Source organism: Oncorhynchus tshawytscha, linkage group LG07 (assembly GCF_018296145.1).
Source record: "Oncorhynchus tshawytscha isolate Ot180627B linkage group LG07, Otsh_v2.0, whole genome shotgun sequence".
NCBI classification, from domain to species: domain Eukaryota; kingdom Metazoa; phylum Chordata; class Actinopteri; order Salmoniformes; family Salmonidae; genus Oncorhynchus; species Oncorhynchus tshawytscha.
Genome location: NC_056435.1, coordinates 24,804,831 through 24,832,533, shown reverse-complemented (window position 1 = coordinate 24,832,533; position 27,703 = coordinate 24,804,831). Strand labels below are relative to the sequence as shown.

The window sequence follows — 27,703 nt, the reverse complement described above, 5'->3', positions numbered from 1 at the left end:
ATGGGCAACTGTGTTAGGAAGGTGTTCCTAATGTTTGGTACACTCAGTGTAGATGAAGTGTTTAGGTTTATAGAGGAAGTGAAATATGCTGGGTATTGTCTTCACACACTGCATCGGGAGTTTTGTTGTCTCCTTGGATGTCGCTCTGCTACAGTATTCAGAGTGGAAGACGTTGCATAGAAAAGTGAGTGGAACAATGGAACTAAAGCTGATAAAGACTAACCCATACACTCAGCTGGCTCATAGTGATGGACTTTACCATTCTATCTGAGTTTATAATCTAGTATCATGGGTAGGGCCATCTGCGAGCAAATTTGCCAGTTTAGAATATCCTCAGAACCCCAGAAATGATTTGAATAGATAGCATCCCTCCTGATTGAGTCTGGCAGTGTGTGTAGCCTATGGGTAATGATTCAGTCTGGCAGTGTGTGTAGCCTATGGGTAATGATTCAGTCTGGCAGTGTGTGTGTACTGTATGGTAAATTATATGGGATGAGTTGGAATTGAAGGGCCCTGGCTGAGGCCTCCAGGTACATAGGGTTGGTCATCGCTCCTATCTGTTTACACAGTGTGGCTGAATAATTGATGATATCTTCTGTCTCTATATAATGAGCAGGAATCTGATGAGAGCAGCAGGACGCAGCGTCTCCTGCAAGGTCGGCTCCAGGTATAAGCGACACAAGTGGTCGCTTAGGACCCCAACTTATTATGGAGAGTTAGAATAGTAGAATATACAAGGTGCAAGCTAGACATCTGGTTGGGCATCAGCAATTTTTCTCTTGTTATGGCAGTCACTAACAGTCACTCAATTAGCCATGTCAGCTCACAATATTTTGTTTGATAAATTAGTCTAGCCAGTTATCTAAACTAGGAGTCATCATGGCCGAATACCAACCGGTCACAAAGGGCACGTGCCTGACCTCCAGGGGCCCCCCATTGATTTTAGTCACTCACTCAGATATCATTAACATGGCCTAAGTCATGGCAAAATATGTTGAATTTCAGAAAGTTAGCTTCAAAACTGAAAAAAATTGTCTCTCCACCCCTTGACAAAATAGCACAAAATTTGCTGTAAAACTGGAGAAAAAAAGACCTTTGTAAAACTGCAAGAAATGTGCTTTAAAATGGTAACTTTTTTTTCACGGATATGCCCAACGTTGCCAAGATCCTACTGTAGTGGGATTTGCGACGCAACAGGGGCAGCAATAGTTGGGGACTTGAGGAAGACACAGAAAGTGAGGAAAGTGTGTGTGTGTGCGTGCGTGCATGCATGCATGCATTTTTCTTTGGCTGAGGGTAATTGAGCCCACAAGACCTACACTTGCACTCCCATTGGGTGCATTAGGTAGGCCTATTTGAAATAGCCTCCTTGCCTCCTCTGTCAGACTGAAAACATCTTGTGGTTGTCAGTGTAATAATATTCCATGTGTCAGACTTCCGCTTCGCTGAACACTGTTTTAGAAGCTGTCAGCAACCTTTCACACATGCTTTGGTCTTTGAGTACTGTATCCTGTTACAGATTTGGACGAAGTCATCAGGTACTGACAAAGCTATTTAAAAAGAAAAAATGTGTCTTTTGATGTTGTTTACAAAGTGACATAAGTGAATGACGGCATGTGTCTCTCTCATTTCTTACCCTGAGGAGAAACGTTTTATATTATGATGCCTATGAACTGGCTAATGCAGTCGCCATATGAACTAGTCCAATGTGTCAGGAAAGGACGAAAGCCTTTTCTACAGATGACGGTTTACAGCCATTCAGAGTAGCTCTTCAGGAGGTGGAATACAACGCACTAACCACTGGCCTGAAGAATATGAGTCGTGCTGATCCTGCTTGTTGTTTGGAAAATAGCTTTTTGAACAGAATAAGATTACATTTGGACTTTAAAAGCCCAAAGATACCTTTTTATTGATATCAATCAGTATTGGGAAGTGTTGTTTCCTGAATATTTCCTCTACCTGTCCTCTGGTGTCTCAGCGCTGCAGTCAGAGAGATGTTTAGGCAGCATATTAAGTGTTTATGATGAATAGCTGCTGCGCTGCTGTGGGTTCTGAGGTGCAGAGGACCTGTCCTGCAGTGGGATTTCACTGTGGCTGGCTGGGAACTGTTGCTGTGGACCCCTGATATTCCCACACTGCCCTTGTTCTCCCCCTCTATCCTCCGATGTCCTTACCCTCTTCCTCCGTCCCCCTTTCTTCACACTCCTTCTCCTGTCCTGCCCCGCCCTGCTCATCATCACTCTGTCTGGATCTCTACCCAGTGATGATCAAGCAACAGGCCAGGGTGAGTCTCACGATCCCCGCTCCTCTTCTACTCTCTGGCCACTGGGTCTACACAGCAAAGCATAACTGGTCACATTCACAGGAATGACATATTACACAGGCCTATCAGCTGTTATAACAGCATCGTCATGGTACCATGGTATCACGTCATCGCCCTTTCTTTCTTTCTGGAATGTCCTGATAGCTTTTCCTGGCTGCTGATTATCACGCATTTATTGCTGTCTTATCACAGCACAGAGTTGCTTTCTTGGGCTCATGAATATTCAAATCAGGGTTTTATTATTGGCTTTCTGTCTGCATGGCATATTGCAGCTCTCTTTTATTTAAGTGGCGTCAACCTCTTGTGTAGTATCAATTCCCTCTATTACCTGTCGTATAAGGCCACACCTGTACTCTCTCTCTCTTTCATCACCTCTCCTACTTTACCTCCCTCTCCTCCTTACTCCAGGACTTTCCAGTGCAGTGGTTTTATAGTGCCCTCACTCCTTCATCTATCTGTATGTCTGCTTCTCTGTTCACTGCGTCTCACTCTCTCCCCTAACCATGATGTCACCCTACATCTCCACTATGCATCTGAGGCTCTCTTCTTTGCACTATATTTCTCTACCTCCATTTTCCCTGTCTCTCCCACCTCCTTAACCCTAACTGTCTCTGGTCCTACCAATCACTGCGACCCTGTGCCCTCATGATGCCATGGTTAGTATATCCCGGCCATAAACACCCCCCTCTCTTCTCCTCATCCCTCCTTCTGCCTCCCTCTCCCCCTCTCTGTCTCTTTACCCTCCCTCTCTGTCTGAACCATTCAAGCAAAACACCAGAGGATTATCCCCCAATTATTGAGAAACACTCACACTCACACGCTCTCACTCTCTCTCTCTCTCACACACACACACACACACACACACACACACACACACACACACACACACACACACACACACACACACACATTCATACAACCATACCCTGAAACACTGACACACTTCCATTCAACACGTTGCCTGGCCAGAAGTGTCTGTGCTCTTGGAAAAGACAGTGTCTACGTCGGTTTCCTGTTTGTGGTGTGATAATGCTTGCTCAGCTCTCTGAGAAAATGGGGATCTGAGCTGAACAAAAACATAGGGGCGAGAGGAGAGAGAGGAGTGGAGCCCACGTGCCTCAGAGCTGTATCTGTAGCTAGCCGTCACATCTCGCCTTGCTGATGGGGGAATGGGGGTAAGGCTTTTGTTGCTATGACGGAGTGGAGGGAGGGAGGGAGGGAGGGAGGCTGCCTGCATTCTCCATAATTTTGGGTGCATTCATTTGTCTTGGCTACAGCCTAGAGTGGTTTCTCACTCTGGTTAATGCAGTCGGTTGATGGGCTGGTGTGTTTGAGGTTGAAATGTCTGTGTGTGTATATTTGGTTGTGTGTGTGGAGATGGAAGTGCAATGGTGTGCTTAGTTTACGAGTATGAATGAAATGGGTTGTGATCTTCTTCGTGGTGTTGCAGGGGGATGTAGAGGAGGAGACGAGAACTTCGTGTTCCTTTCGATGGTGAATTTGATGAATCCGAATGAATGGGTTTTTACTGCTTTTCTTTTTGTGCGTAAGAGTATAGGTGGACTACGTGTTATTTTGTGCAAAAGACTGGTAGGCCCTAATGTACTTCAATTTTAGTTGATTTCAAATGTTGATTTCTGTACATATTACAATGGTTTATGACAGACAGAATTTAGAAATGTGCTGTCTGTTGAAAAACTCTCTCTCCTTAATCTTATTAAGTGCGTTCAGGTGTGTTGGCCGTGCACACTAATTGGCCACACTGGATGTGTGTGTGTGTGTGTGTGTGTGTGTGTGTGTGTGTGTGTGTGTGTGTGTGTGTGTGTGTGTGTGTGTCCTACCATCTAGCCTTGTTCCTGGAGAAGGCTGTCCTACATTAGAATAAAATCCTCCTCTTGTGGTTTGATGGATTAAACAACTGTAGTGCACATCCAGCTCGCACACTTTCCCATGCAGTCAAAGCCCCGTTTTCAACCAAAGCCGTTCTGCTCATGTTTTGTCTGGGGAGAAACAGAATTTTGGAGTATTTATCACTCTCTTTCTCTCGCTCATTTTCCCTCTTTCCTTCTCCCATTACCAAAAATATTCTTCCATCCATTGGTTTAGGACTGCTGGGTGACCCAAATACACATGTAGTGCCTCCTCCTCCCCCTGACCACCACACTAAAGTGGGAGCCCTCTTATTGTTTTCAACATGTCTCTCTCTCACAGCGTTGCTGAACCTCAGTCCTCGGGAATGGAATAGTTTCTATATATATACAGGGCTGAAGATGTGTTATTGCCCACTGCAGGGCAATAGAGAGACAATGCTGTGGCTGCTTTATTGTATGCCTGACTGTCTCTCCTGGACACTCCCCTAGCCAGGTTTGGTGTTAGCGCTGTGAGGCTAGTTTCCAGATAGGAGGGGACCTGCCTGAGAAAGAGAACGGTCTAATCCAATGTATCAGAAATCAACAAAGATCCATTGACAGAAAGGAAGGCTTGTGAGGTCTGATGGAGGTATGTATCACGGCTAAGACCCAGATGCAGACACAGGAGGTGGATAGTACGAGTCTCAGAGTTTATTACAGTACAAGGGGCAGGCAAAAGGTAGGTCAAGGCAGGCAAGGAGTACAAATCCAAATCCGAGTCAGGCAGGTACAGGACGGCAGGCAGGATCAGGGCAGGCAGGATCAGGGCAGGCAGGACAGGGCAGGCAGGATCAGGGCAGGCAGGATCAGGACAGGCAGGATCAGGACAGGCAGGATCAGGACAGGCAGGATCAGGACAGGCAGGATCAGGGTCAGGACAGGCAGAAAGGTCAGAACTGGGAAGACTAGGAAAAGCGAAAACTCGAGCACAGGTAACACGTAAACACGCTGGTAGGACTTGACGGGACAAGACACACTGGCAACAGACAAACAGAAAACGCAGGTAGAAATACACATGAGGTAATGGGAGACACCTGGTGGGGGTTGGAGACAATCACAAGACAGGTGAAACAGGTCAGGGTGTGACAGCATGAAACTATTAAGTGTTGGAAGCCATACAGAGCTACATATCTTTGTTCCAATCCACAGTGACTCACCGTCTTGTCTCCAACCCCACTCTCAACTCACTCTGTGTGCTCCCTTCTCCCTTGAGCGTGGGCTTGTTTCCCATCTAATGTGATGCTGTATGGCAGGCAGCTCTGTGTTCCACAGAACACAAGTAGGCGCTCGTCACGCACTGTCTCTATATCTCAACCAAGGCTCAGCTCTCTCCGGTGGGACTGAACAGATTCTGTTGCGTATTAACCTCGCCTGCAAGGGTTACACTGCGGTAGTAGTGAAGACACACAACTGGGAACGAGACTAGATGTGTGTGTGTGTGCGTGCGTGCACAAGGCCTTCCCCGGTGAGATTGCAGGGCGGATGGGGTGGGAGGATGCAGTATCGGTTGTGAAAGAAACATACTGTTGCTCTTGGAGTACAATCTGTAAGTTGTAGGCTCTACTGCCATAAACATTACAGAATATGAGATTTGCCTTGATTAAGGACTTGAACCAACCAGCAACCCTGTGGCCTCTAGACCTCAACAGCAATGTCTCTCATTAGTGGAAAGCATTTTCCCTACTAGCATGTTAGCCTTTCTACTAAGCAAAATGTTAATAGTAGAGGCACTGCTGTTCAATAATAACTATTATTTTGTTCTGAAGCTAATTATTCCTGAGGTGTTTTTATTAAGGTTTTGAGAAACAGGAACAGTATCTAGCTGGCTCTAGAACCATCAACCTTTTGGTTACTGGCCCAACACTCTTAACTGCTAGGCTACCTGCCTGGCAGACAGACTGAGAGTGTTGAGAATCAGACATGCAGACAGACAGACAGTGACCCCTAACCTCTCTTGACGCAGCTCGTGGACAGATAGGCAGGCAGACAGACAGACGGATGGACACAGACAGGCAGGCAGGCAGACAGACAGACAGAGAGGGATACAGACAGACATACAGTAACAGACTCCTTAATCTGATAAAAATTGAGTGGACAGCATGCAATTATGTTATTAATTACACAGTTAGCACATAATGTTCTGAGAACGATAGGTTTTTTATAGCTTGGTGGGAGCGTGGTTGTCCTATGGTTATTTTGCGTACGACCTTCCCACAACTGTCTGGGAATGGTGCAGGATAGTTACTTAGATATTCAGCAATTTATTTAGAAATCCAGGTATTTTCAAAGGGTTCACATACTTTTTCTTGCCACTGTACATTCTGTTCTCAGCATCAATAAAACTCTCTCTCCTTAATCGTATTAAGTGCGTTCAGGTGTGTTGGCCGTGCACACTAATTGGCCACACTGGATCTTAATGAGTGATTGATTCCTTTTGAAATGGGGGTCTGAATAGAATCAAATGAACAACTTTGTATGCATAAAATAAACATGGCAAGCAAGCTCCATCCTGGTGACACAGTGTACTAATTCCATGGATAGAGAACAAAAGATCATAGGTACTGCCACAATAAAAAAATAAATGTGGACCTCTTGGACCTAGACTTGGCGCTCCAGTACCGCTTGCCGTGCGGTAGCAGAGAGAACAGTCTATGACTAGGGCCTTCCTCTGTCACCGCCTGGCATAGAGGTCCTGGATGGCAGAAATATTGGCCCCAGTGATGTACTGGGCCGTACGCACTACCCTCTGTAGTGCCTTGCGGTCGGTGGCCGAGCAGTTGCCATACCAGGCGGTGATGCTCTCAATATTGTAGATGTAGAACCTTTTGAGGATCTGAGGACCCATGCCAAATCTTTTCAGTCTCCTGAGGGGGAATAGGTTTTGTTGTCCTCTTTTCCGACTGTCTTGGTGTGCTTGGACCATGTTAGTTTGTTGGTGATGTGGACACCAAGGGACTTGAAGCTCTCGACCTGCTCCACTGTAGCCCCGTCGATGAGAATGGGGGCGTGCTCGGTCCTCTGTTTCCTGTAGTCCACAATCCTCGCCTTTATTTTGATCACATTGTGGGAGAGGTTGTTGTCCTGGCACCACACGGCCAGGTCTCTGACGACCTCCCTATAGGCTGTCTGGTCATTGTCGGTGATCAGGCCTACCACTGTTGTGTCATCGGCAAACTTAATGATTGGCCGTGAAGTCATGAGTGAACATGGAGTACAGGAGAGGACTGAGCACGCACCCCTGAGGGGCCCCTGTGTTGAGGATCAGCGTGGCAAATGTGTTGTTACCTACCCTTACCACCTCGGGGCGGCCCGTCAGGAAGTCCAGGATCCAGTTGCGGAGTGAGGTGTTTAGTCCCAGGGTCCTTAGCTTATTGATGAGCTTTGAGGTTACTATGGTAAGTGGTAGTCAATGAATAGCATTCTCACATAGGTGTTCCTTTTGTCCAGGTGGGAAGTGTGGAGTGCAATAGAGATTGCATCGTCTGTGGATCAGTTGGGGTGGTATGCAAATTGGAGTGGGTCTAGGGTTTTTGGGATAATGGTGTTGATGTGAGCCATGACCAGCCTTTCAAAGCACTTCATGGCTACAGACGTGAGTGCTACGGGTCGGTAGTCATTTAGGCAGGTTATCTTAGTGATGTTGGGCACAGGCATTATGGAGGTCTGCTTAAAATAGGTTGGTATTACAGACTCGGACAGGGAGAGGTTGAAAATGTCAGTGAAGACACTTGCCAGTTGGGCAGTACACGTTCTGGTAATCCGTCTGGCCCAACGGCCTTGTGAATGTTGATCTGTTTAAAGGTCTTACTCACATTCGCTGCAGAGTGCTTGATCACAGTCTTCTGGAATAGTTGGTGCTCTCAAACATGTTTCAGTGTTATTTGCCTCGAAGCGAGCATAGAAGTAGTTTAGCTCGTCTGGTAGGCTCGGGTCAGCTCTCTGCTGTGCTTCCCTTTATAGTCTGTAATGGTTTGCAAGCCCTGCCACATCCGACGAGCTTCAGAGCCATTGTAGTACAATTCGATCTTAGTCCGTATTGACGCTTGCCTGTTTGATGGTTCGTCGGAGGGCATAGCAGGATTTCTTATAAGCTTCCGGGTTAGAGTCCCACTCCTTGAAAGCAGCAGCTCTAGCCTTTAGCTCAGTGCAGATATTGCTTGTAATCCATGGCTTCTGGTTTGGGTATGTACGTACGGTCACTGGGGACGATGTCATCGATGCACTTATTGATGAAGCCAATGACTGATGTGATGTGCTCCTCAATGCCTTCGGAGGAATCCCGGAACATATTCCAGTCTGTGCTAGCAAAACAGTCCTTTAGCTTAGCATCTGTTTCATCTGACCACTTTTTAATTGATCTAGTCACTGGTGCTTCCTGCTTTATTTTTTGCTTGTAAGCAGGAATCAGGAGGATAGAATTATGGTCAGATTTGTATGCATCTCTGTGTGTGGAGTATAGGTGGTCCAGAGTTCTTTTTCCTCTGGTTGCATATTTAACATGCCGATAGAAATTTGGTAAAACGGATTTAAGTTTCCCTGCGTTAAAGTCCTCAGCTACTAAGACCACTGCCTCTGGGTGAGCGTTTTCTTGTTTGCTTATGGTGGAATACAGCTCATTCAAAGCTGTCTCAGTACCAGCCTCTTACTGTGGTGGTATGTAAACAGCTACTAAAAATACAGATGAAAACTCTCTAGGTAGATAGTGTGGTCTTTAGCTTATCATGAGATACTCTACCTCAGGTGAGCAATAGTGTGAGATTTCCTTAGATATCATGCACCAGCTGTTATTTACAAAAATACATAGTCTGCCGCCCCTTGTCTTACCAGACACCGCTGACCTCTCCTGCCGGTGAAGCTTATAACCAGCTAACTGTATGTTGATAGCGTTCATCCACGACTCTGTGAAGCATATGATATTACAGTTTTGAATGTCCCTTTGGCAGTTTAATCTTCCGCATAGGTCATCTTTTTTATTCTCCGAACATTGCAAGTTTGATAGCAGAATGGAAAGAAGTGGGGGTTTATTCGATCGCCTACAAGTTCCCAGAAGGCAGCCCGCCCTCCGGCCCCTTTTTCTCTGCCTCTTCTTCACGCAAATTCCGGGGTTCTGGGCCTGTTCCCGAGAAAGCAGTATATCGTTTGCGTCGGTCTCGTCAGACTCATTAAAGGAAAAAAATGATTCTGCCAGTCCGTAGTGAGTAATCACAGTCCTTATGTCCAGAAGTTATTTTCAGTCATAAGAGACGGAAGCAGCAACATTATGTACAAAATAATTAAAACAAATTACTTACAAACAATGCAAATAAACGAACAAAAAAACACAATCGGTTGGGGGCACGTAAAACGTCTGCCGCCTTCTCCAGCGCCAAGTTTCAAGGGAGTTATTCAAAAACCTCCAAATGACCTTTAAATTATGCTTCAAACAATCACAACACTTAAGGAATGTTATCTAAACCATATTTAATACTTTCAAATAACCTATAATTTCCTTTCTCAGAATGTTAATTACACTTCACAGGAAAACTTTCAAGGAACCTCAGTAAAATGTTCTCAGAACCTCCCTGCAACCTAAACATTTTAGTTTCCAGAACAGGCAACATTTTCACTTCTGTTTTCAGAATATTTAAAAAACGTTCAGTTCCACCTGTCAGGAAACATATGGCTTCATTCCCTGAACCAATGGGAAACCAAAAACATACGTTCCCACAACTTCCAAGGAACCAAATGTGCTAGCTGGGTACAGTTGACTCCTCCATAATGCAAGGGGCCACATCAGGGATTCCTTTATTAACAGACAAACAGTGCTTTATTAACAGATAAATCATGTGTCTTGGCACAATGTCTGTGTACATTCTCAGGATGAGCAACTTGATCACTTTCTTAATACTACCTCCTGTTTTTGAAACTGGTAGCTTGCCTACTGAATATCTGAATTTGAAGGGACTGAGCGAGGACAGTGACTGAATAAAACTGTTGTTTTCTGTTGCTCTTCTGTCATTGGTTCCTTCACATCTTCTACATCTGAATAACATGTCATGATATTATGAAAGAAAGGGAACATTATATTCACATGGACCACTTAAATAGTTGGTTTTCAATTCCCACACGCAATCTCTGAAATGGCCTCTTTGCATATTTTTTGTAGTTTGGATAAAAGCAACTGATCACCATTGTATTGCTATTATTGACAATCCTCTCTCTCTCCTCCCCTCAGTGCATGACGACCGTGACTCTGCTGCAGACTCCCACAACCTCCTCAAGCCCTCTAGGATCATGTCGGGCATCTACGATGAGTCGGCCAGCCAGGAGGATGGCACAGACAGCTTCTGGGAGGTGAGAACAGACCACAACTGTTTGCCTACAGAGATACATTCATATAAAGTCAAACAGGCATCCCTTTAAGTGGAACTGGGATTTGGACCAGTAACCAAGGTGTCCACGCTCTGCATCACCCTCCTATGGCTTTGCGGCAGAGCTGGCAGCGTGACAGGCCGCTGACTAGGGCTGCGGTTGTAGAGGGATTGTGTGTGTCTGTGTGTATGACACAGTATCCCACTCTAGGGACTACTGCTGCTGTAGATTACACGTTTGACAGGTGACCGGAACGTCAGTATGACGTCGTTATATGACGTCTTATTCTGGTAGAAAACTAGTTGAAAAAGGAAGTATTTTTACTGACCAGAATTACATATTTTTTTGACCCGCCATACAACCAGTTGGTCATAATTGTAATCTCTACCTGACTAGCTGGTCATAAATCATAAATGTGGATATTGAAAAGATTGTTCATTACATTTATATTTGTTTCCATAGGCACCAATAAAGTTTAAATCTACAACATATTCTTACTTTTAAAATCGATCAAGCAATGGCAAAAACAAATCTACAACATTTTTATTTTTTGTTTTTACATCTGCATAAAGTAAAGGACAGATCAAAATTTACTGGCGGGTAGGGGCTGGTCCAACTCTAGGTGTCATAAAAACAAAAATGCTCCCCCCCCAAAGTTAAAAATATTTTCACATGATTGTAACACCCTCCCCCTTCATAGAATTAATCCAAAATAATGTTTACGACCACAAATAACAATAACTGTAGCGACCCTGTGTTTATAAACGTGGATATCGACTTCGCCACTTCAGCATGCTTTTGTGGCACAGTCGATTCTACGTGAGGCTACAGGCCAGAAGGTTGAGGGTTCACCACAGACCACCACAGACAAGCTCACTCTTCCTGTCTGTTTCGTTACACTATGATCAGAGCCGGATGCAGACAATGATCAGCTAGGGGTGAAATCGGATTGTCAACATTTTGATGCCATCTTTTCCCGAATGCCATTAAATGTTTTGGTGTTTTGTGACCGATGTCGCTTTCCATTCATCAATTGGCCGCTGCACAATTTGAATTGATTGGTTGATTTTATTTGTCAGTTAAAAAATACATACAGTGGGGCAAAAAAGTATTTAGTCAGCCACCAATTGTGCAAGTTCTCCCACTTAAAAAGATGAGAGGCCTGTAATTTAGCGTAGGGACACTTCAACTATGACAGACAAAATGAGAAAAAAAAAATACAGAAAATCACACTGTAGGATTTTTAATGAATTTATTTGCAAATTATGGTGGAAAATAAGTATTTGGTCAATAACAAAAGTTTATCTCAATACTTTGTTATATACCCTTTGTTGGCAATGACAGAGGTCATACACATACTTTGCATTCTCCTCCACCATGGCGATCAGGGGCATATTTTAGGACTTTCCAGAGGGCCTGCAACACATCAACCTCTCGAGTTTTCTGGCTTTTCATGACACTTTCTCTAAGCATAAAAAAATACAAAAAATAACGATTGGCATAATGTGGGTATGCAGGACACAACAGAACAGTAACACACAGTAAAATATTCTTAAGAGAATCTACCAAAAAAATGTAATTGTCTATGTCAAATGTCTTAACAGCTCACATTTACTTACCAACTCCAATGGAACACACATGAGTGGTAGCGAAGGCATGTTCGCTCCTCTGTCCCTTCATATTGAAGTGGGTCATTAATTCATTGGTCATCAATCTGAAACATTTTTTAAAAGAGAATATCAACATTAGACAGGAGTTGGATAATGACAGTATTTTACTCATCTCTAAATGGTAAAGTTATGCTTGATAAAATAACTTTTTATAAACATGCCGTCCCATAATCCTGTGGACATTGTCCCAGACAAGAGGTTCCCCCAATTGAGAACAGCTTGGCAGTCTTAAAAAAAAGAAAGGTAAATGCAAAAAATGGAAGTATGTGTAGAGACACAATCCAATACTATATATTTCAAAAGCTGTGTTTGTCATATCACTCCTGCCACAAACATAGTTAGAAATGGGTGTAATTGGCCAAGCTATTCCTCTTATCTGCATTCTGCACACTTGTTTGCGTATTTCTTTATTAATTTCATATGTATATACTGTATTCTATTATACAGTGTCTTAGTCAAATGCCACTCCGACATCGCTCATCCTAATATTTATATATTTCTTAATTCCATTATTTTACTTTTAGATGTGTGTGTATTGTTGTGTATTGCTAGATATTACTGTACTGTTGGAGCTAGGAACACAAGCATTTCGCTACACCTGCCATAACATTCTTCTTGCGCTTCATCAGCTGAATAGCATGTACCTCTTGGGGAGTCCAGTCTCTGTGAGACCTGATGCAAAGGAAGGGGTAGTTCTGCTCACTCCTTTCCATGGGATGTGGCAGAATAGGTCACAGCTAACTGAGTGGGTGGCCAAGCACTGCTGTAGAGGCCATGGGAGAATCTCAATGTCATACTTTTTGCATCCTCTCCCCTCACTTCCTTCTCAAAACCCATTGGATGAGAAGGACAGAGGAGTGAGGTGTATGCAATTGAGATTCTCCCCTCGCATCAGGTCATTGACATGTTTCAGGAGCTATAAAAACTGAGACTAATCATAATTAACCATTACCTAAGGTCTTCACTAAGTTAGACTTAGAATAGCAAGTACATTGACTATGTTGCCCCTCAGCAATCTTGCAGTCAGACAGACGGACTTAGAGAGATAGACAGCAAAACATAGGCTGTTTACATTTCTCAGTCAGCAGACTGGATAACTAATGTAAACCTTCCCTTTGTTCCCTCCTCTATCCTTCCTTCCAAGCTAGAATATTCCTGTTTTTAAAAAATAATCAGGAAATGAAATAGGCACTTGACAGGTGTATTGTTATAATTAGTGTTGAAGGGGAGTAGGGATAGGCAAAATGTATTGTATTGTCAAATTAAAATTCACAAAAATACCTGATGAATGAAGAAAAACTTCACATCCACATTGGGGGTACACGTTTCAAGAATTAGGCCAGCTTATGTCTCGATCAATGTTTCCTATATGTGTATTCATTAACCATCTCTCTCCCACACACACACACACACACAGCTAGCATGACAAAATGTTGACATGACAATATTCACACACACATACACACAATTACTGTCACTAACTAAACAGATATCAAAAAGCTAGCTAGGTACAACCAATGCCTACAACGGGTACAAATGTAAATGTACATGGACGATTAGCCAGAGAGCTAACGTTAGCTAGCTATAAAATCTGTCAGCAGTTTCCTTGATGTTCTTCTCCCCAACAAACCACTGCTTTACTTACAAAAGTAAAACAAGAATGCAGGAGAACAGGGACTACCATTTAGCAGATTAGAGATCTATTGCTGCAAGCAAGGCACAGATTCCAATCCAAGTTTTATGCCTACCTCCTTATTTAGCTACTGAAATATGCCCACCTCCTTATTTAGCTACTGAAATATGCCCACCTCCTTATTTAGCTACTGAAATGAAAATACTACTACTGCACACATTATGTTAATTGCTTAAAAGCTTTAAGGGAAAATATAATAGTCATATTTTCAAGGTCAAATTCAGGTGCAATAATATGACTAATTATTGATTTAAAAAAAGGGGGTTTTGTAAACCCTGGTAAATTGTAATAGGATATTGAAATAAAATGCATAGGCCTATGTGTTACTTGTTCAACCCTGAAAAGAAATGTAGTTAGTCATAATTGAACATCAAAATTGCATTCAATTGAACAGAAGAAAATGTGCAGCACAATAAACCGTGTAATTGGCTAACACAGACAAAGTATTACCATTAGAAGCCAACACACACAGTAAGCAACCAGATGCCATTAATAAAACAACCATTATTTCATTGTACCACAGTTTTACTGCATTTTAACGGCAGTGCATTGTTGTAAGGGTATCCCCTATTATTGTGCACTTTTATCTTACATGCAGGTTGCCTAGAACAAACGTTATGGAAGTGAATGTGCACTTTTCAATTAGGTGGACAGCAACTACAAAAAACCCTACAATGGCCTGTAGTAAAAGCCAAAGCATTCATACCATCAGAGATTCTCTAAATTAGGGACCATCTCTGACAGCTTTAGGACCGCAGAGACTGTCACACAGTTTAGCTTTTAATGAGCTAGCAAATTCGATAGAGGTTAAATATATCACATTTCTTTTTTTTCTTTTTAAAAATGTGTATTTCATCCCCTGCTGAATAAAAAACTAAAATGGCCCTACTCCTGAAAAAGTGAATCGTGCTGGAAATGGACTCGGCCCGAGTACCATTAGCCAGAGCCCAGAGTAATATGATTCTGCCGGACTCGGGAAGAGCTCTGCCCGCATGAAGCCCTCCGAGTCCATGCCAAATACGGTACAGCCAATGTAGATAGCGGAATTACCATAAATTGGCTTTTAAGGTGGAATGTGTTGAATGTAATTGAAATGCCTCTCATTCTGGTGCCTATGAAAGGTGGGGAACTACAAGCGTGCTGTGAAACGGGTTGATGACGGCCACAGGCTCTGCAATGACCTGATGAACTGTATACAAGAGCGTGCCAAAATTGAGAAGGCCTACAGCCAGCAGCTGACCGACTGGTCCAAGAGATGGAGACAGCTGGTGGATAAAGGTACGAGGGGAGGGAGGGGGAAGACACAAACCCAGAAGCTCACCATGCTTTGGAGAGTTACTGCCACATGTTGGTGCCCAGTTAGCAAAAACAAAAGATGTCGAAAAGACGTATTTTCCAGACGTTGAAGTTATGTTCATTTTAGGTTCAGAATAAAAGGTCAAAATAAACACATTTTCTGGATGTTGAAATTTTCGGTTCTGAATGAAAGTTGAAAAAACATAACAAAACATCATCAGCTGGTGACTGTCAGGCAAATAACTACTGGTCTCATGGTAATTGACCGTTAATTAACATAAACACACTTAGCATCTCCTGGCTTTCACACGGAGACTACACGCCACTGATGCAGACCTTTAGAACATCTACATTTTAAAAAGTATAGTAAATCCGTGTAATATAGCCTACACCTTCACAATAAATCCATTATTTATTTTAGACAGGTCTGAAAAAGCATGATATGAGGAAAATGTAATCTATTTCAGAAGGGCAGAATAGCACACTCTTTGTTGTCCTGATGTTTGTTCCTTTTCTGGCTATGCCATATGGCTATGGGCTACACTATGGGCTACAGTTCATTTAGCAGACAATATTTGCTTAGAATTCCATGGCATTATTTTATATTATTTTATAGTATGAAGAATACAATTAAACAAAGCTGAATAAAATACGAAGGATATTTTCTCCAAACAATTTAAGGGAGTGTGTCCATGCGGCTATTCTGTGTTGAGTGGTTAACAAAGAAATAGGTACTCCTATATTCTTAATTAAGAGTTATTCATGTAACTTCAGTTGTTCTACAAATGTTGGGCTATATGTTTCGATTTTTAATACATTGTAAGGCTGCATGATGCAATACTAATGATGATTTGAAAAATGTTGCATGAAAGGCATGAGCTCAGCTTTGTTTTTTGCACAGGCTGTACACACTTCATCAGTCTCTCATTTACAATTTGACAAGCACTTGATAAGGCCTCGAATTTCCCGGCGGCATCCCCTTTGTGTGGCCATAACGCCCCCTAAAAGAATCCATGCCTTTTCGGGCCAGTAGCCGTTGTGCCCTTCTCCCTGAGTGTTGCGTGCTCTGAAGCACCTCTCACTCACATGGCTCTCCATCACATGATCGGGTCTTTCTCACAGGCTACAAGTGAAGACAGACACATCGGGGACGCAACTGTGTGAGTACTTATCCACTTCCGATGTGCATATTGAAGATATTGGAAGAACTGTCCACATTTACTTTTTGTCAGCCAACAAGATGAGTAGACCTAATGAACATCAAAAGCACTAGCCTATGTCAATCTACTATCCCCCACAAAAGTTGACATATTCTATTCTGTGCGAGAAATAAATATTCCAAACATAGTCTGGGGCAGTTGTGGGATATGATAGATCCCAAATTAATACAACCACTAGCATAAAAAAAAAAAAACATTTTTACGCAATGAGGCTGACACAACAGATGAACGTTTAGCCTAATAGTTTATCAACATTTTAAGCTATTTCTTCACATTATAAGCGCTGCAATGCACACAAGGCAGTATGCTATATTAATTTTCCGTTAGCGGGAAAACACCATTATCAAAAGATACTGCAAATGCGATTATGCTTTTTTTATAAAGGTGCATTTATGTGAAAAAGATCTTCCCCAATCTTGAAACTCATGCACTGCTTACATATGTCACAAACCTTATCAAAACATATAGGCCTATGGGCTAGACTACTTGAGGTGTGCGATTATGACTCGAAAAAGTCAACAAAGAAAGGCATTGTTTCTTGCCTTATGCTGGGCATAATTCACAAGTGATACATTTAATTCACAAGCTAATATTGTCGCCCATCAGACTATTCTTGATTTAATCTTGTCTTTACATATACTAAATAATATGTGTGAAAATTGTTTTTATTTAGAATGCACCATTATCATGCACCGGTCTCGAAACAGGTGCAGTGGGAAAAAAATACATGTATGCACTTAAATGCACCTATGCACTTAAATAGCGAAAGGAGGACACTTTTCCCGTGAGTGTATAGCCTTGTTAGTGTGCAAATAGTCACTGCAGATAGTCCGGGTAACCATTTAATTAATAATTTTGTCTTATGGCTTGGGGGTAGAAGCTGTCTCTCAGCATGTTGATCCGAGAGCCGATGCTCTGCTACTGTTTTCCAGACAGGAGCAGAGTGAACAGTCTATTGCTTGGGTGGCTGGAGTTGGGCTTTCCTCTGACACAGAGGTCCTGGATGGCAGGGAGCTCGGCCCCAGTGATGTACTGGGCTCTCTGCACCCCCCTCTGTAGCGTTTTGCAGTCAACTGAGGTAGATTTGCCATACCAAGTGGTGATGCAACCACTCAAGATGCTCTCGATGGTGCAGCTGTAGACATTTTTGAGGATCCGAGGGCCAAAAATGTTCAGCCTCCTGAGGGGGAAGAGCCGCTGCCATGCCCTCTTCGGGACTGTGTGGACCATGTTCATTTAAGTCCTTAGTGATGTGGACGTCAAGGAACATGTAGCTTTCTACCCACTCCACTACAGGCCCATCGATGTGGATGGGGGCATGCTCTTGCACACCCGCAGCAGGCCACCCGCAGTAGGCCAGACCTATTGTTCGACTAACGGCAAAAGGAATGGACAGCAGGGGAAAAGGAAGACATTTACACTCCATTCACCCACTGGTTTCAATAAGCAATAACCACAAATTAATTTCAAGATGATCAGAAACCATCATCACCCAATGTGAATAGGTCACAACGGCCTCAACCACCGTCTCCATAAGATAGGAAAAAACAAAACAGGTTCATGTCTCAACTGTCCTGCAGCAAAAACGACAGACCACGTCCTCTTTCGCTGTCAAACCTAACGACATCAAAGGCAAACGATCAGAAGAACGATCACATCCCTGGGAATAAGTTTCACCCTCTCCAACTTACTAAAAACCTGTCCAGAATAGGGCTGTTATGGTGACCGCATTACCGCCAAACTGGCGGTCACAAGTCACGAAGGCAGTCAAATTCCATGTAACCATTTAGTCATGCTAATTAGGCTTTTTCAAGCTATGATGCTGCTGATGGTTAGTAGCCTACCAAACTTGCTAACTGCCTGGCACTCTAATGTCCCTCTAATCACCCTGACATCAATGCAAATGTAATTGAAAATATAATCAAACACTTCAAGAGAGCCCATGAGCTCATTTTGTGCAACATTTCTATAGGCTATGCAAGAAAACAGAGTGATTGCCTCTATTAAAAAGAGGAGAATCCCATGAGCTTTCTACAGGCTAGGCCTACTATGTTTATTTCTCAACTTTTCTAATATTAAGTACATTGCTTATATTTACAACAGCAATATAGCCTACCTGGCTGTCATGAAAAGTCCAGTTTAGTAGGTATACCACCCCGTTCACAGTGAGTCAAGGGGCCGTGGCTTGCAATATAAAGCAGGCAGACAGGCATCGAGGCATTTAGTTATGGTTTAATTCAACCTTAGAATGGGCAAGACTAGTTACCTAAGCGACTTTAAGCGAGGTATCATCGTCAGTGCCAGGCGTGCACGAAACGGCCGGCCTCCTGGGATTTTCACGCATGACAGTCTCTAGGGTTTACATAGAATGGTGAGACAAACAAAAAATAACCAGTCAGCGGCAGTCCAGTGGTTGAAAACAGCTTGTTGATGAAAGAAGAAGAAGAATGACAAGAATCGTACACCTTGTACAATCCATTCCGCGAAGAATTCAGGCTGCTCTGCAGGCAAAGGGTGTCCGACCCAGTACTAAATGGGTATACCTAATAACCTGGCCACTGAGTGTATGTAGACACTACTCACTCACACACTACTGCCCGACTTTGCTTTTATATGGCTATTTTGCTTGGAATTCTGACTTTGTTTACTCAGGATGTTGGGTCAATAATTTCCTACGACCGACAACATTTCTGGATCATGATTCGAAAGCTACACACTTATCTCTCAGCCTCCCTGATCTGGAGTAATACATTCACTCCTTTGTTCCCTGCCCAGCAGGCTTACTTGTTGCTGCTGACAAGGATGACCGAAAGCAGCTCCGGCGATGAAGAAGAGGAAGAAAAGGGGGATCTCAAAGCTCAGCAGAAAATACGTGCTACACGGTCTCCTCTTCCTAGTATCCTGATGGCCTATGTCCAATCGCTGGAAAATAAAAGTTGTGAACTCAGAGCAAGGCTTCAATCGCAGAGGGACATCAGGGAATGCTGTGTTTTTGTTTTTACAGAGACATGGGTTATAGACGATACACTTGACTCTGCTAATCAACCAGACGCCGTTTCCATTTTCCGTATGGATCAAATGGCGACTTCAGGTAAGCCTTCCGAGTGGCGCAGCGGCCTAAAGCACTGCATCTCAGTGCTAGAGGCGTCACTACAGACACCCTGGTTCAAATCCAGGCTGTATCACAACCGGCCGTGATTAGGAGTCCCATAGGGCGGCGCACAATTGGACCAGTGTCGTCCGGGTTTGGCAGGTGTGTCACGGTCGTCCTAGAGGCGAGAAGGATCGGAGGACCAAAATGCGGCGTGATGTGTTCATCATGAATTTTAATAAAGAAAACACTGAACACTGAAACACTATACAAAAACAGTAAACAAAATAACGACCGTGAAGCTAATGTGAGCTGCGCTGAAACAAGCCATCAACACAATCACCCACAAACAAACAGTGCCACCCAGGCTACCTAAGTATGATTCTCAATCAGAGACAACTAATGACACCTGCCTCTGATTGAGAACCATACTAGGCCGAAACACAGAAATACCCAAATCATAGAAAAATAAACATAGACTGCCCACCCCAACTCACGCCCTGACCATACTAAATAATGACAAAACAAAGGAAATAAAGGTCAGAACGTGACAAGGTGTAGGCAGTCATTGTAAATAAGAATTTGTTCTTAACTGACGTGCCTAGTTAAATAAAGGTTAAAAATAAAATATTTACAAAAAAATAAATAATAATATATATATATATATATATATAATAAAGTAGTATGTTTCGTCATCAACAATTCCTGGTGTACTGAAGTTGAAGACATGCAGACCCCACCATATGCCAAAGGAATTCACAAGTGCTATTATCACAGCTATGTACTGTACATACTGCCACAAGCAAACGCAGCACTCAGGAATTGTACAAGATCATTCGTCAGCAAGAATACTCTCACCCGGAAGCAGTCTTTTTTTTTTGTGGGTGACTTTAACCAAGCACCGCAAAAAACAATTTGGGCCAAAATATCAACAACATTTATTCTGCCCCACAAGAAAAAAAAATGTGCTGGACCATGTACTGTATATGCAAACATCTGTGACACGTACAAAGCCATCCCCTGCCCCCACTTCGGCCAATCAGATCACGTCTCTTTGTCCCTACTCCCTGCGTACAAGCAGCAACTCAAGAGGGAGCCACCGACACAGAGAATAGTGTGGCGCTGGACAAAGGACGCAGACTCAATGTTGCAGGACTGTTTTGAGAATGCTGATTGAAATATGTTCAAAGATTCCTCCACCCAGGACTCATCCATCAACATTCAGGAATATGCATTGTCAGTCACAGGCTTCATTAGGAAATGTGTTGATGATGTTGTACCCACATGTTGTACCCGTATGAACAGTGATATCTGTTCCATGCTGATAGCCCGTACTGCAGCATTCAATGTCGGCAGAATGAACCTCGATGACTCTGTGGTGCGCAATGTGTACAAGGCAATCAGGTACGAGCTCCGCAAATCCATTAGGGATGCAAAAAGACAACACAGACTCAATACAGACTCTACTCGTGACGCATGTGGCAAGGACTACAGACTATCACGGACTACAAAGGCAAATCCAGCGTTGTGGTGCCCACCAAAGCCTCCCTCCCGAAACAAGCTTAACACATTCTATGCTCGTTTCGAGGCAGACAATACCGAGCCATCTTGGAAGACTTTCTCTTCTCCGGACTATCAAGTGCTTTCACTCTCTGAGGCTGATGTGAGAAACTCTCAAAAGAGTGAATACTCACCAAACCGCCGGCCCAGGTGGTATCCCTGGCCGCGTCCAGTGTGTGCTGACCAGCTGACGGGCTGTCTTCTCTGACATCTTCAACCTGTCCCAGGCTGAAATCCCCACCTGCTTCAAGGAGAACACCACCCCAGAGCCCAAGAAAAGGTGACATGCCCAAATGATTATCCCCCTGTCACACTCACCCCGGTCAACATGAAGCGCTTTGAGGGGCTGGTCATAGTCCACACACTGGACCCACTCCAATTTGCCTACTGTTCCAACAGATCTATGGAACATGCCATTTCCAACACTATTCACACCGCCGTAACACATCTGGACAAGATTAACACCTGTTTGAGAATGCTGTTCATTGACTACCTTTCAGCATTTCCTCCAAGCTCGACACCAAGCTCACAGCCCTGGGTCTGAACACCACCCTCTGCAACTGGAACCTGTACTTCCTGTATTATGCTTATGTTAACATTGAATATATTATTCTATTGAGAATTTTACATTTACTTTGTTTGTATTCTTATCTTTTATTATTTGCTATTGTTGTTGCTTTGTCGAGAAGGAACCTGTAAATAATAATTTTGTTGGTACCATGTGCATCCCATACATACGACTAATAAAACACTCTCACACAAAACCCACACACATTCACATACACTACATATGCACACACACACACACATAACACCAACACTCATACCAACACACCACAAACCCAAACCCGGACACCGACACAACACAAACAAACAGAGACAACTAAACGCGCACACACTTTTTGCAATCATAATATGCTGCTGCTACTCTGTTCTTTATTTTACTCTTATTAATATCTATCCTGATGCCAAGTCACTTTACCCTGCCCTCATGTACATACAGTATCTACCTCAAACACCTCATTCCCCTGCACATTGATCTGGTACTGATACTCCCTGTATATAGCTCCATTATTGTGTCTTTTATTCCTCTTGTGTTACTATTTTTCTTTGTATTATTATTTGTTATAACTGACTCACTGGGACAGGCACGTAATCAAGCATTTCACGGTAAAGTCTACACCTGCTGTATTCTCCACGTGAAATGTGACCTTCGTCCAGTGAAATGTGACCTTCGTCCAGTGTTTGTAGGCCTGAGGTAGAGTCTGTACAGATGAGTGTGCTTGGTGGTCTATTCTCTTCTATCCAGGTTAGGGCTAAGATATAGGCCAACGAGTTCAGAGGTGAATTACCAAAGGTTATTTGTTAGTCTTTTTTTCTTGGCGAACTGTATGGGATAGTGAAGGCTGCTGAGAATGTGTGTTAGAGGTGTAGTATTGTGGCTTTTCATACTCTGCTGTCAGCAGTCCTACCGCCTCTTTACCCTCTCCTTCCCGAATCATCTACAGTAGGCTAAAATCGACTTTTACTAGTCCAACCTACAGAATAAACCAACAGCCCACTTCAACTGCAATAACATTCTCAGTAGCGGTTACAGACATATTTGTCTTGCTATGACTGTTTATGTTGTTGTTCGTCTTCTGTAATTGAATGCACTGACTGTAATAACTATTATTAATGAGCTCCGCCCCCAAAACAAGTACAAATCTGTTCAGCCCGGACCAGACCAAATCTGAACGAAACACAGACACATACACAAAATGAATAATGTGCCCAAATGTTTAGGAAGAGGTCATCACTTCAAGTTGCAAGTTAGGTCCACAAAAAGTATTTTCACAAAGTCTCATTCATTTAGTGTGTTATAGGTTCTTTAATGCTTGTATCTAAACCAAAGTAGATCATTTTAAGATTGTTTTGTGTTAGGTTTTGAACCAACAATGAAAGTGCATCCTTGTATATGTGTGGGCTAATATAGTGAATATGTTAACCTTGGGGTAAGTTGAGCCAATGGCCACCATACCCCATACAAATGATTATTGCATTTTGTCAGTTTTATTCACATGCATAATGTTTTTGCAACGTGTCATGCATATGAACTCAAGATAGTGTATTTGTACTGTTCCAGAGCAGACATCATCATGTCCCGTGCATACAAATGTAAAACAAGCAGAGATCTGGCCCCCCCACTTGAGCTTCTTGAGAGAGCAGCCAAGAAAGTGAGAGACAGAGGGCTCTACATGGAATCCAAAAGTGTTCTACGTGGAACCAAAAAGGGTTATTCAAAAGGTTCTCCTATGGGGACAGCCAAAGAACCATTTTAGGTTCTAGGTAGCACCTTGTTGTAGCTTCTCTTTCTCACAGGAACATGTTTGTTTTCTTTTCTTGTTGTCAATGTGCCTCTTCAGTGTCATTCAGTCTATTTGTTCATCCCTTGCTGCTGCTTCAATGGACTTATTCCCTTCTCCCACTTCCTTGGCTGTTCTCTCAAGGGGTCTTGACCGGTAACTGCCGGAGTACCGTTTTGGAACCCATTTTTTTGTGTAGCAGAGGCGCACACAAGGTCTTAGCTGATGACATGGAGTCTGAGCTTGCTAAACATATCAAGAACCTCACAGACCAGTTTTCATGGGCTTATTAGCTTCAAATGCAGAGAACTTGCCTACGAATTGGCAAATCGAAAACTACATCCCTTTCCCCAGATAACTGGTCAAAAAATGGAAGGGTAATTAATATCGAAAAGAGGGATCCATATCTGAATGTAGGCATACATTTAAGATATACAATATATCACACCCATATTCCATGTATTAAACTTTGACCTACCAACACCATCACCCACTGTCACATGACACATTCAGCCACATACTCCTCTCTCCTCTCCTGTACTGTAGTGTGCTGTACTGTGCTTTCCGAACTTGGGAAACATGGATTTCTATGATTGGTTCAGATTTGGTCCGGACCGACCAAAGCTGAACCAATCATAGACGTCTATGTTTGGGCTAAATATAGGCCAGTCCGGACCGGAAGTCTGTGGATGTTGAAATCAAGGCCACTCCGGACCAGACCAAATCTGGACCAAACATAGATGTCTATGATTGGTTCAGAAATCAAGGCCGGTCCGGACCACACCAAGAACAGACCAAAAAAACATGTCGGGACAGGACCAAAAAAAGACATCGAAACAACGTCGGCATTAGTCTGTGCTTAGTGGGTGCATGCTATTTTTAAGCAATAAAGTCTATGGGGGTGTGGTTTATGGCCAATAGAACAAAGATAAGGGCTGTTCTTAGGCACATATGTCACAAACCTCCGAGGTGCCTTATTGCTATTATAAACTGGTTACCAACGTTAATTAGAGCAGTAAAAATAAATACATGTTGTGTATACGGTCTGATATACTGTACCCCGGCTATCAGCCAATCAGCATTCAAGGCTTGAACCACCCATTTTAGAATTTGTAATAAACTCTTTCTAGTTTTGTCAGTACCGTAAACGCAATGTGCGGGATCTTCTTTTCTCTAGACAGTTTTGCCATGGAATAAAACTGCTATTAGTCATGAAGTAATACTAGAGTATTCTGTTTCTAAAATTGCTAATGGACCTCCCCCTTCTCCCTCTCCCTCAGGACCCCAGTACGGCAGTGTGGAGAGGGCCTGGGTGGCAGTGATGACAGAGGCTGAGAAGGTAAGTGAGCTGCACCAGGATGTGAAGAACAGCCTGGTCAACAATGACTTTGAGAAGGTGAAGAACTGGCAGAAGGACTCCTACCACAAACAGATGATGGGAGGCTTCAAGGAAACCAAAGAGGCAGAGGAAGGCTTCAAGAAGGCCCAGAAACCGTGGGCCAAGAAGCTCAAGGAGGTGAGGGGCAACCACCTGAACTACACTTAGAATTATGTAGAATTTTCCCCAAATTGAGCTGTCATTGACGTTGAGGTCCGGATCAGAACATGCACCATGCTCTGCTGTAACCATGAAGTCGTTTGCATAGAAATGATGTCCCCAAAGGGTTCATGTCCTTCTAAAATATACAATTTCTTCTCTCCTCAGCTTGAGACTGCCAAGAAGACATACCACCTGGCTTGTAAGGAGGAGAAGGTGGCGTCGATCAGAGAGGCCAACAGCAAGGCAGACGCCTCAGTCGCGGCCGACCAGCAAAAGAAGCTCCTGGACAAGGTGGACAGGTGCAAGCACGATTCTCAGAAGGTGAGCAACCCAGACCCATACTGCCCAGATCAGGGCGTAAGAGCTTACATCCACCAAGGCATAGCAGTAGCACCCACCTGGCTGAGACACGACAGCCATTTTGTGCCGGAACACTGATTACCACACATCAGCTATCATCACATGAAGAGTCCTTTCTGCAGTATTTCTCAGTATTCACACTGAGAGCTGCAATCACGGCGAGTGGAGAGGAGAGAGTGAATCAAATCAACTCCAGCTATTTGAAGACTAATCTGGGTCACACACTGCAGAGCTTAATCCTGCAGTTGCCACCTTCTATTGCTCAATCCTCCTCTTCCTCCTCCTTCTTTTTTTATACATTTTTACATTTTTATTTCACCTGTATTTAACCAGGTAGGCCAGTTGAGAACAAGTTCTCATTTACAACTGCGACCTGGCCAAGATAAAGCAAAGCAGCGCGACAAACAACAACAACACAGAGCTACACATGGGATAAACAAAAGTACAGTCAATGTTAGTGAGGCCTCTCATCTCATTGCCATTACTAGTTCCAGGAGTATTTCTTGACCAGTTAAAGAACTACAGCCCAGAGAGGACCTATTTACTAGTATAGTGGACTTTACTCTGCTGAGGCCACTGGGATGATTTCACGGCCTTGCAGCCCCTTGACCCACTCGAGCCATGACTTATGTTCAATAACACTGTCTTAGAACTACTGAGAGGACCCCTAATTATCATTCAACCTTGGTCAACATCAATCACCACCACTTCTCAGTAACCCCAAGCCTCTAAAGACCTTGCTATGCAGAGGCTAGAACGATCTAACTGAATAGAAAAAGAAAAGTCACTGTAGAATGTGTAGAATATTGACAGTAAAATACCCCGTATGAAAAGTCCCTGACACATTAAAATACAACAAATATTAAGCTCACTGTGTAGCTCTGAACTGTACAGCCAAGTGTGGTTGTTTATCCCTTAACACGTTATTAACATACTGTGTGATCTTCCCCATGCAGGCTAAGGAGAAGTATGAGAAGACTCTGGATGAGCTGAGGAACTGTACGCCCCAGTACATGGAGAACATGGAGACAGTGTTTGACACGTGTCAGCAGTTTGAGGAGAAGAGACTGCGGTTCCTCAGGGAGGTGCTGTTGGACATCAAACGACACCTCAACCTCACCGAGAACCAAAGGTAGGGCCATACTCACACACGTGCACACACGCACACACCTTGGCCCACCACCTGGGCACCACCATAATGGTACACTGAGTCTTGATGAATGTGTCAGAACAGAGGTGTAACTGCTGTCTATCTCTGTCTGTCTTCAGCTATGCCACAGTGTACAGGGACCTGGAGCACACCATCGCCTCTGCCAGCGCACAGGAGGATCTGAAATGGTTCAGCAACAACCACGGCCCTGGCATGCATATGAACTGGCCCCAGTTTGAGGTACACAACCACCGCTTCCCAGTTAGCCTCACAATACATGTTTAATTGATCACTTTTAACTCATGGTATGAAATCACTTGAATTCACTTCCCCCATTGACTGAACAGGAACAACCAGGCTTCGACTGGTAACTATGGCTTGCTCCCTGTCTTCCCTCCGTCTGTCCGTCCTTCCTTTCTTTCCGTCCTTCCTTCCAGGAGTACAACCCTGAGATCACTCACATGATCAGCAAGCGAGAGAAGTCAAAGAAAGGGGCAGACGGTATCATGCTGACCAACGTGACAGCGGCCCCGGACTATGTGGCTGCATCGGCTGGAGACAGGGGCAGGTAGGTCTCACAGACACCTCCACCACTACGGTTACCTTCTGTAGTAGAACAGATATGCCTATCTAACGTGTAGAATAACTGTGAGTGTCATCACAGAGACCATTTAAAAAAAATTAACGATACTAACAGCAGAATTGATCTCAAAACATCTCGTTTTTACATTGTGCAGTATGTCAGTGATGTAATTGGCATTTTGCAATAGTAAGCAAGTACTGTAAGTCTTGGACAAGCAAGCTTTGTCCGAGCCAGAATGGCCCATAGGTGCAATGGGGAATTGTGCAATAGGCAAAGTATGAATTCTGTGTATGAGATGTTATATCTGTTGTTTGCTCAAGACCATCTTCCCACGTATTGGATGGGGGCTATAAAATGTATCTTGTCTTGTCTTATCAGATGTCCTTGCGATAGCAACAATGATTCATGTGGATGTAAAGTCAACGGTTCATAAATTGCAAAGCACGCAATGTCATCGCAAGCTAGAGTATCAATAACTCGATGTGAAATGTCACAGTTGAGTTTGGTAATATCTCCCACAAGGGCTGTTTAGTAGCCAGAAGATGATGTCACTCCAGTTGATTTTGCATTGTCAGTATGATCATAGCAGAACAGTGAAGTGGGGGGTGTAT

The 27,703-nt window shown here is 43.5% G+C and overlaps 1 protein-coding gene across 5 annotated transcripts in view; it reads left to right on the top strand.

The window, feature by feature from the left end:
* LOC112254182 (protein kinase C and casein kinase substrate in neurons protein 1) overlaps positions 1 to 27,703 on the top strand; it is a 55,679-nt gene that overhangs the window by 23,778 nt on the left and 4,198 nt on the right. For 4 of the 5 annotated variants that reach the window (XM_024426480.2, XM_024426481.2, XM_024426482.2 and 1 more), the window contains 7 exons: positions 10,448 to 10,566; positions 15,069 to 15,225; positions 24,740 to 24,975; positions 25,165 to 25,320; positions 26,316 to 26,491; positions 26,629 to 26,749; positions 26,947 to 27,077. In XM_024426480.2, the coding sequence (XP_024282248.1) occupies positions 10,507 to 10,566; positions 15,069 to 15,225; positions 24,740 to 24,975; positions 25,165 to 25,320; positions 26,316 to 26,491; positions 26,629 to 26,749; positions 26,947 to 27,077 (1,037 nt within the window). In that variant the 5' untranslated portion in view covers positions 10,448 to 10,506. Of the gene's footprint in view, positions 1 to 4,802; positions 4,823 to 10,447; positions 10,567 to 15,068; positions 15,226 to 24,739; positions 24,976 to 25,164; positions 25,321 to 26,315; positions 26,492 to 26,628; positions 26,750 to 26,946; positions 27,078 to 27,703 lie in introns of those variants that run through there. The other variant, XM_042324213.1, reaches the window with a different exon arrangement.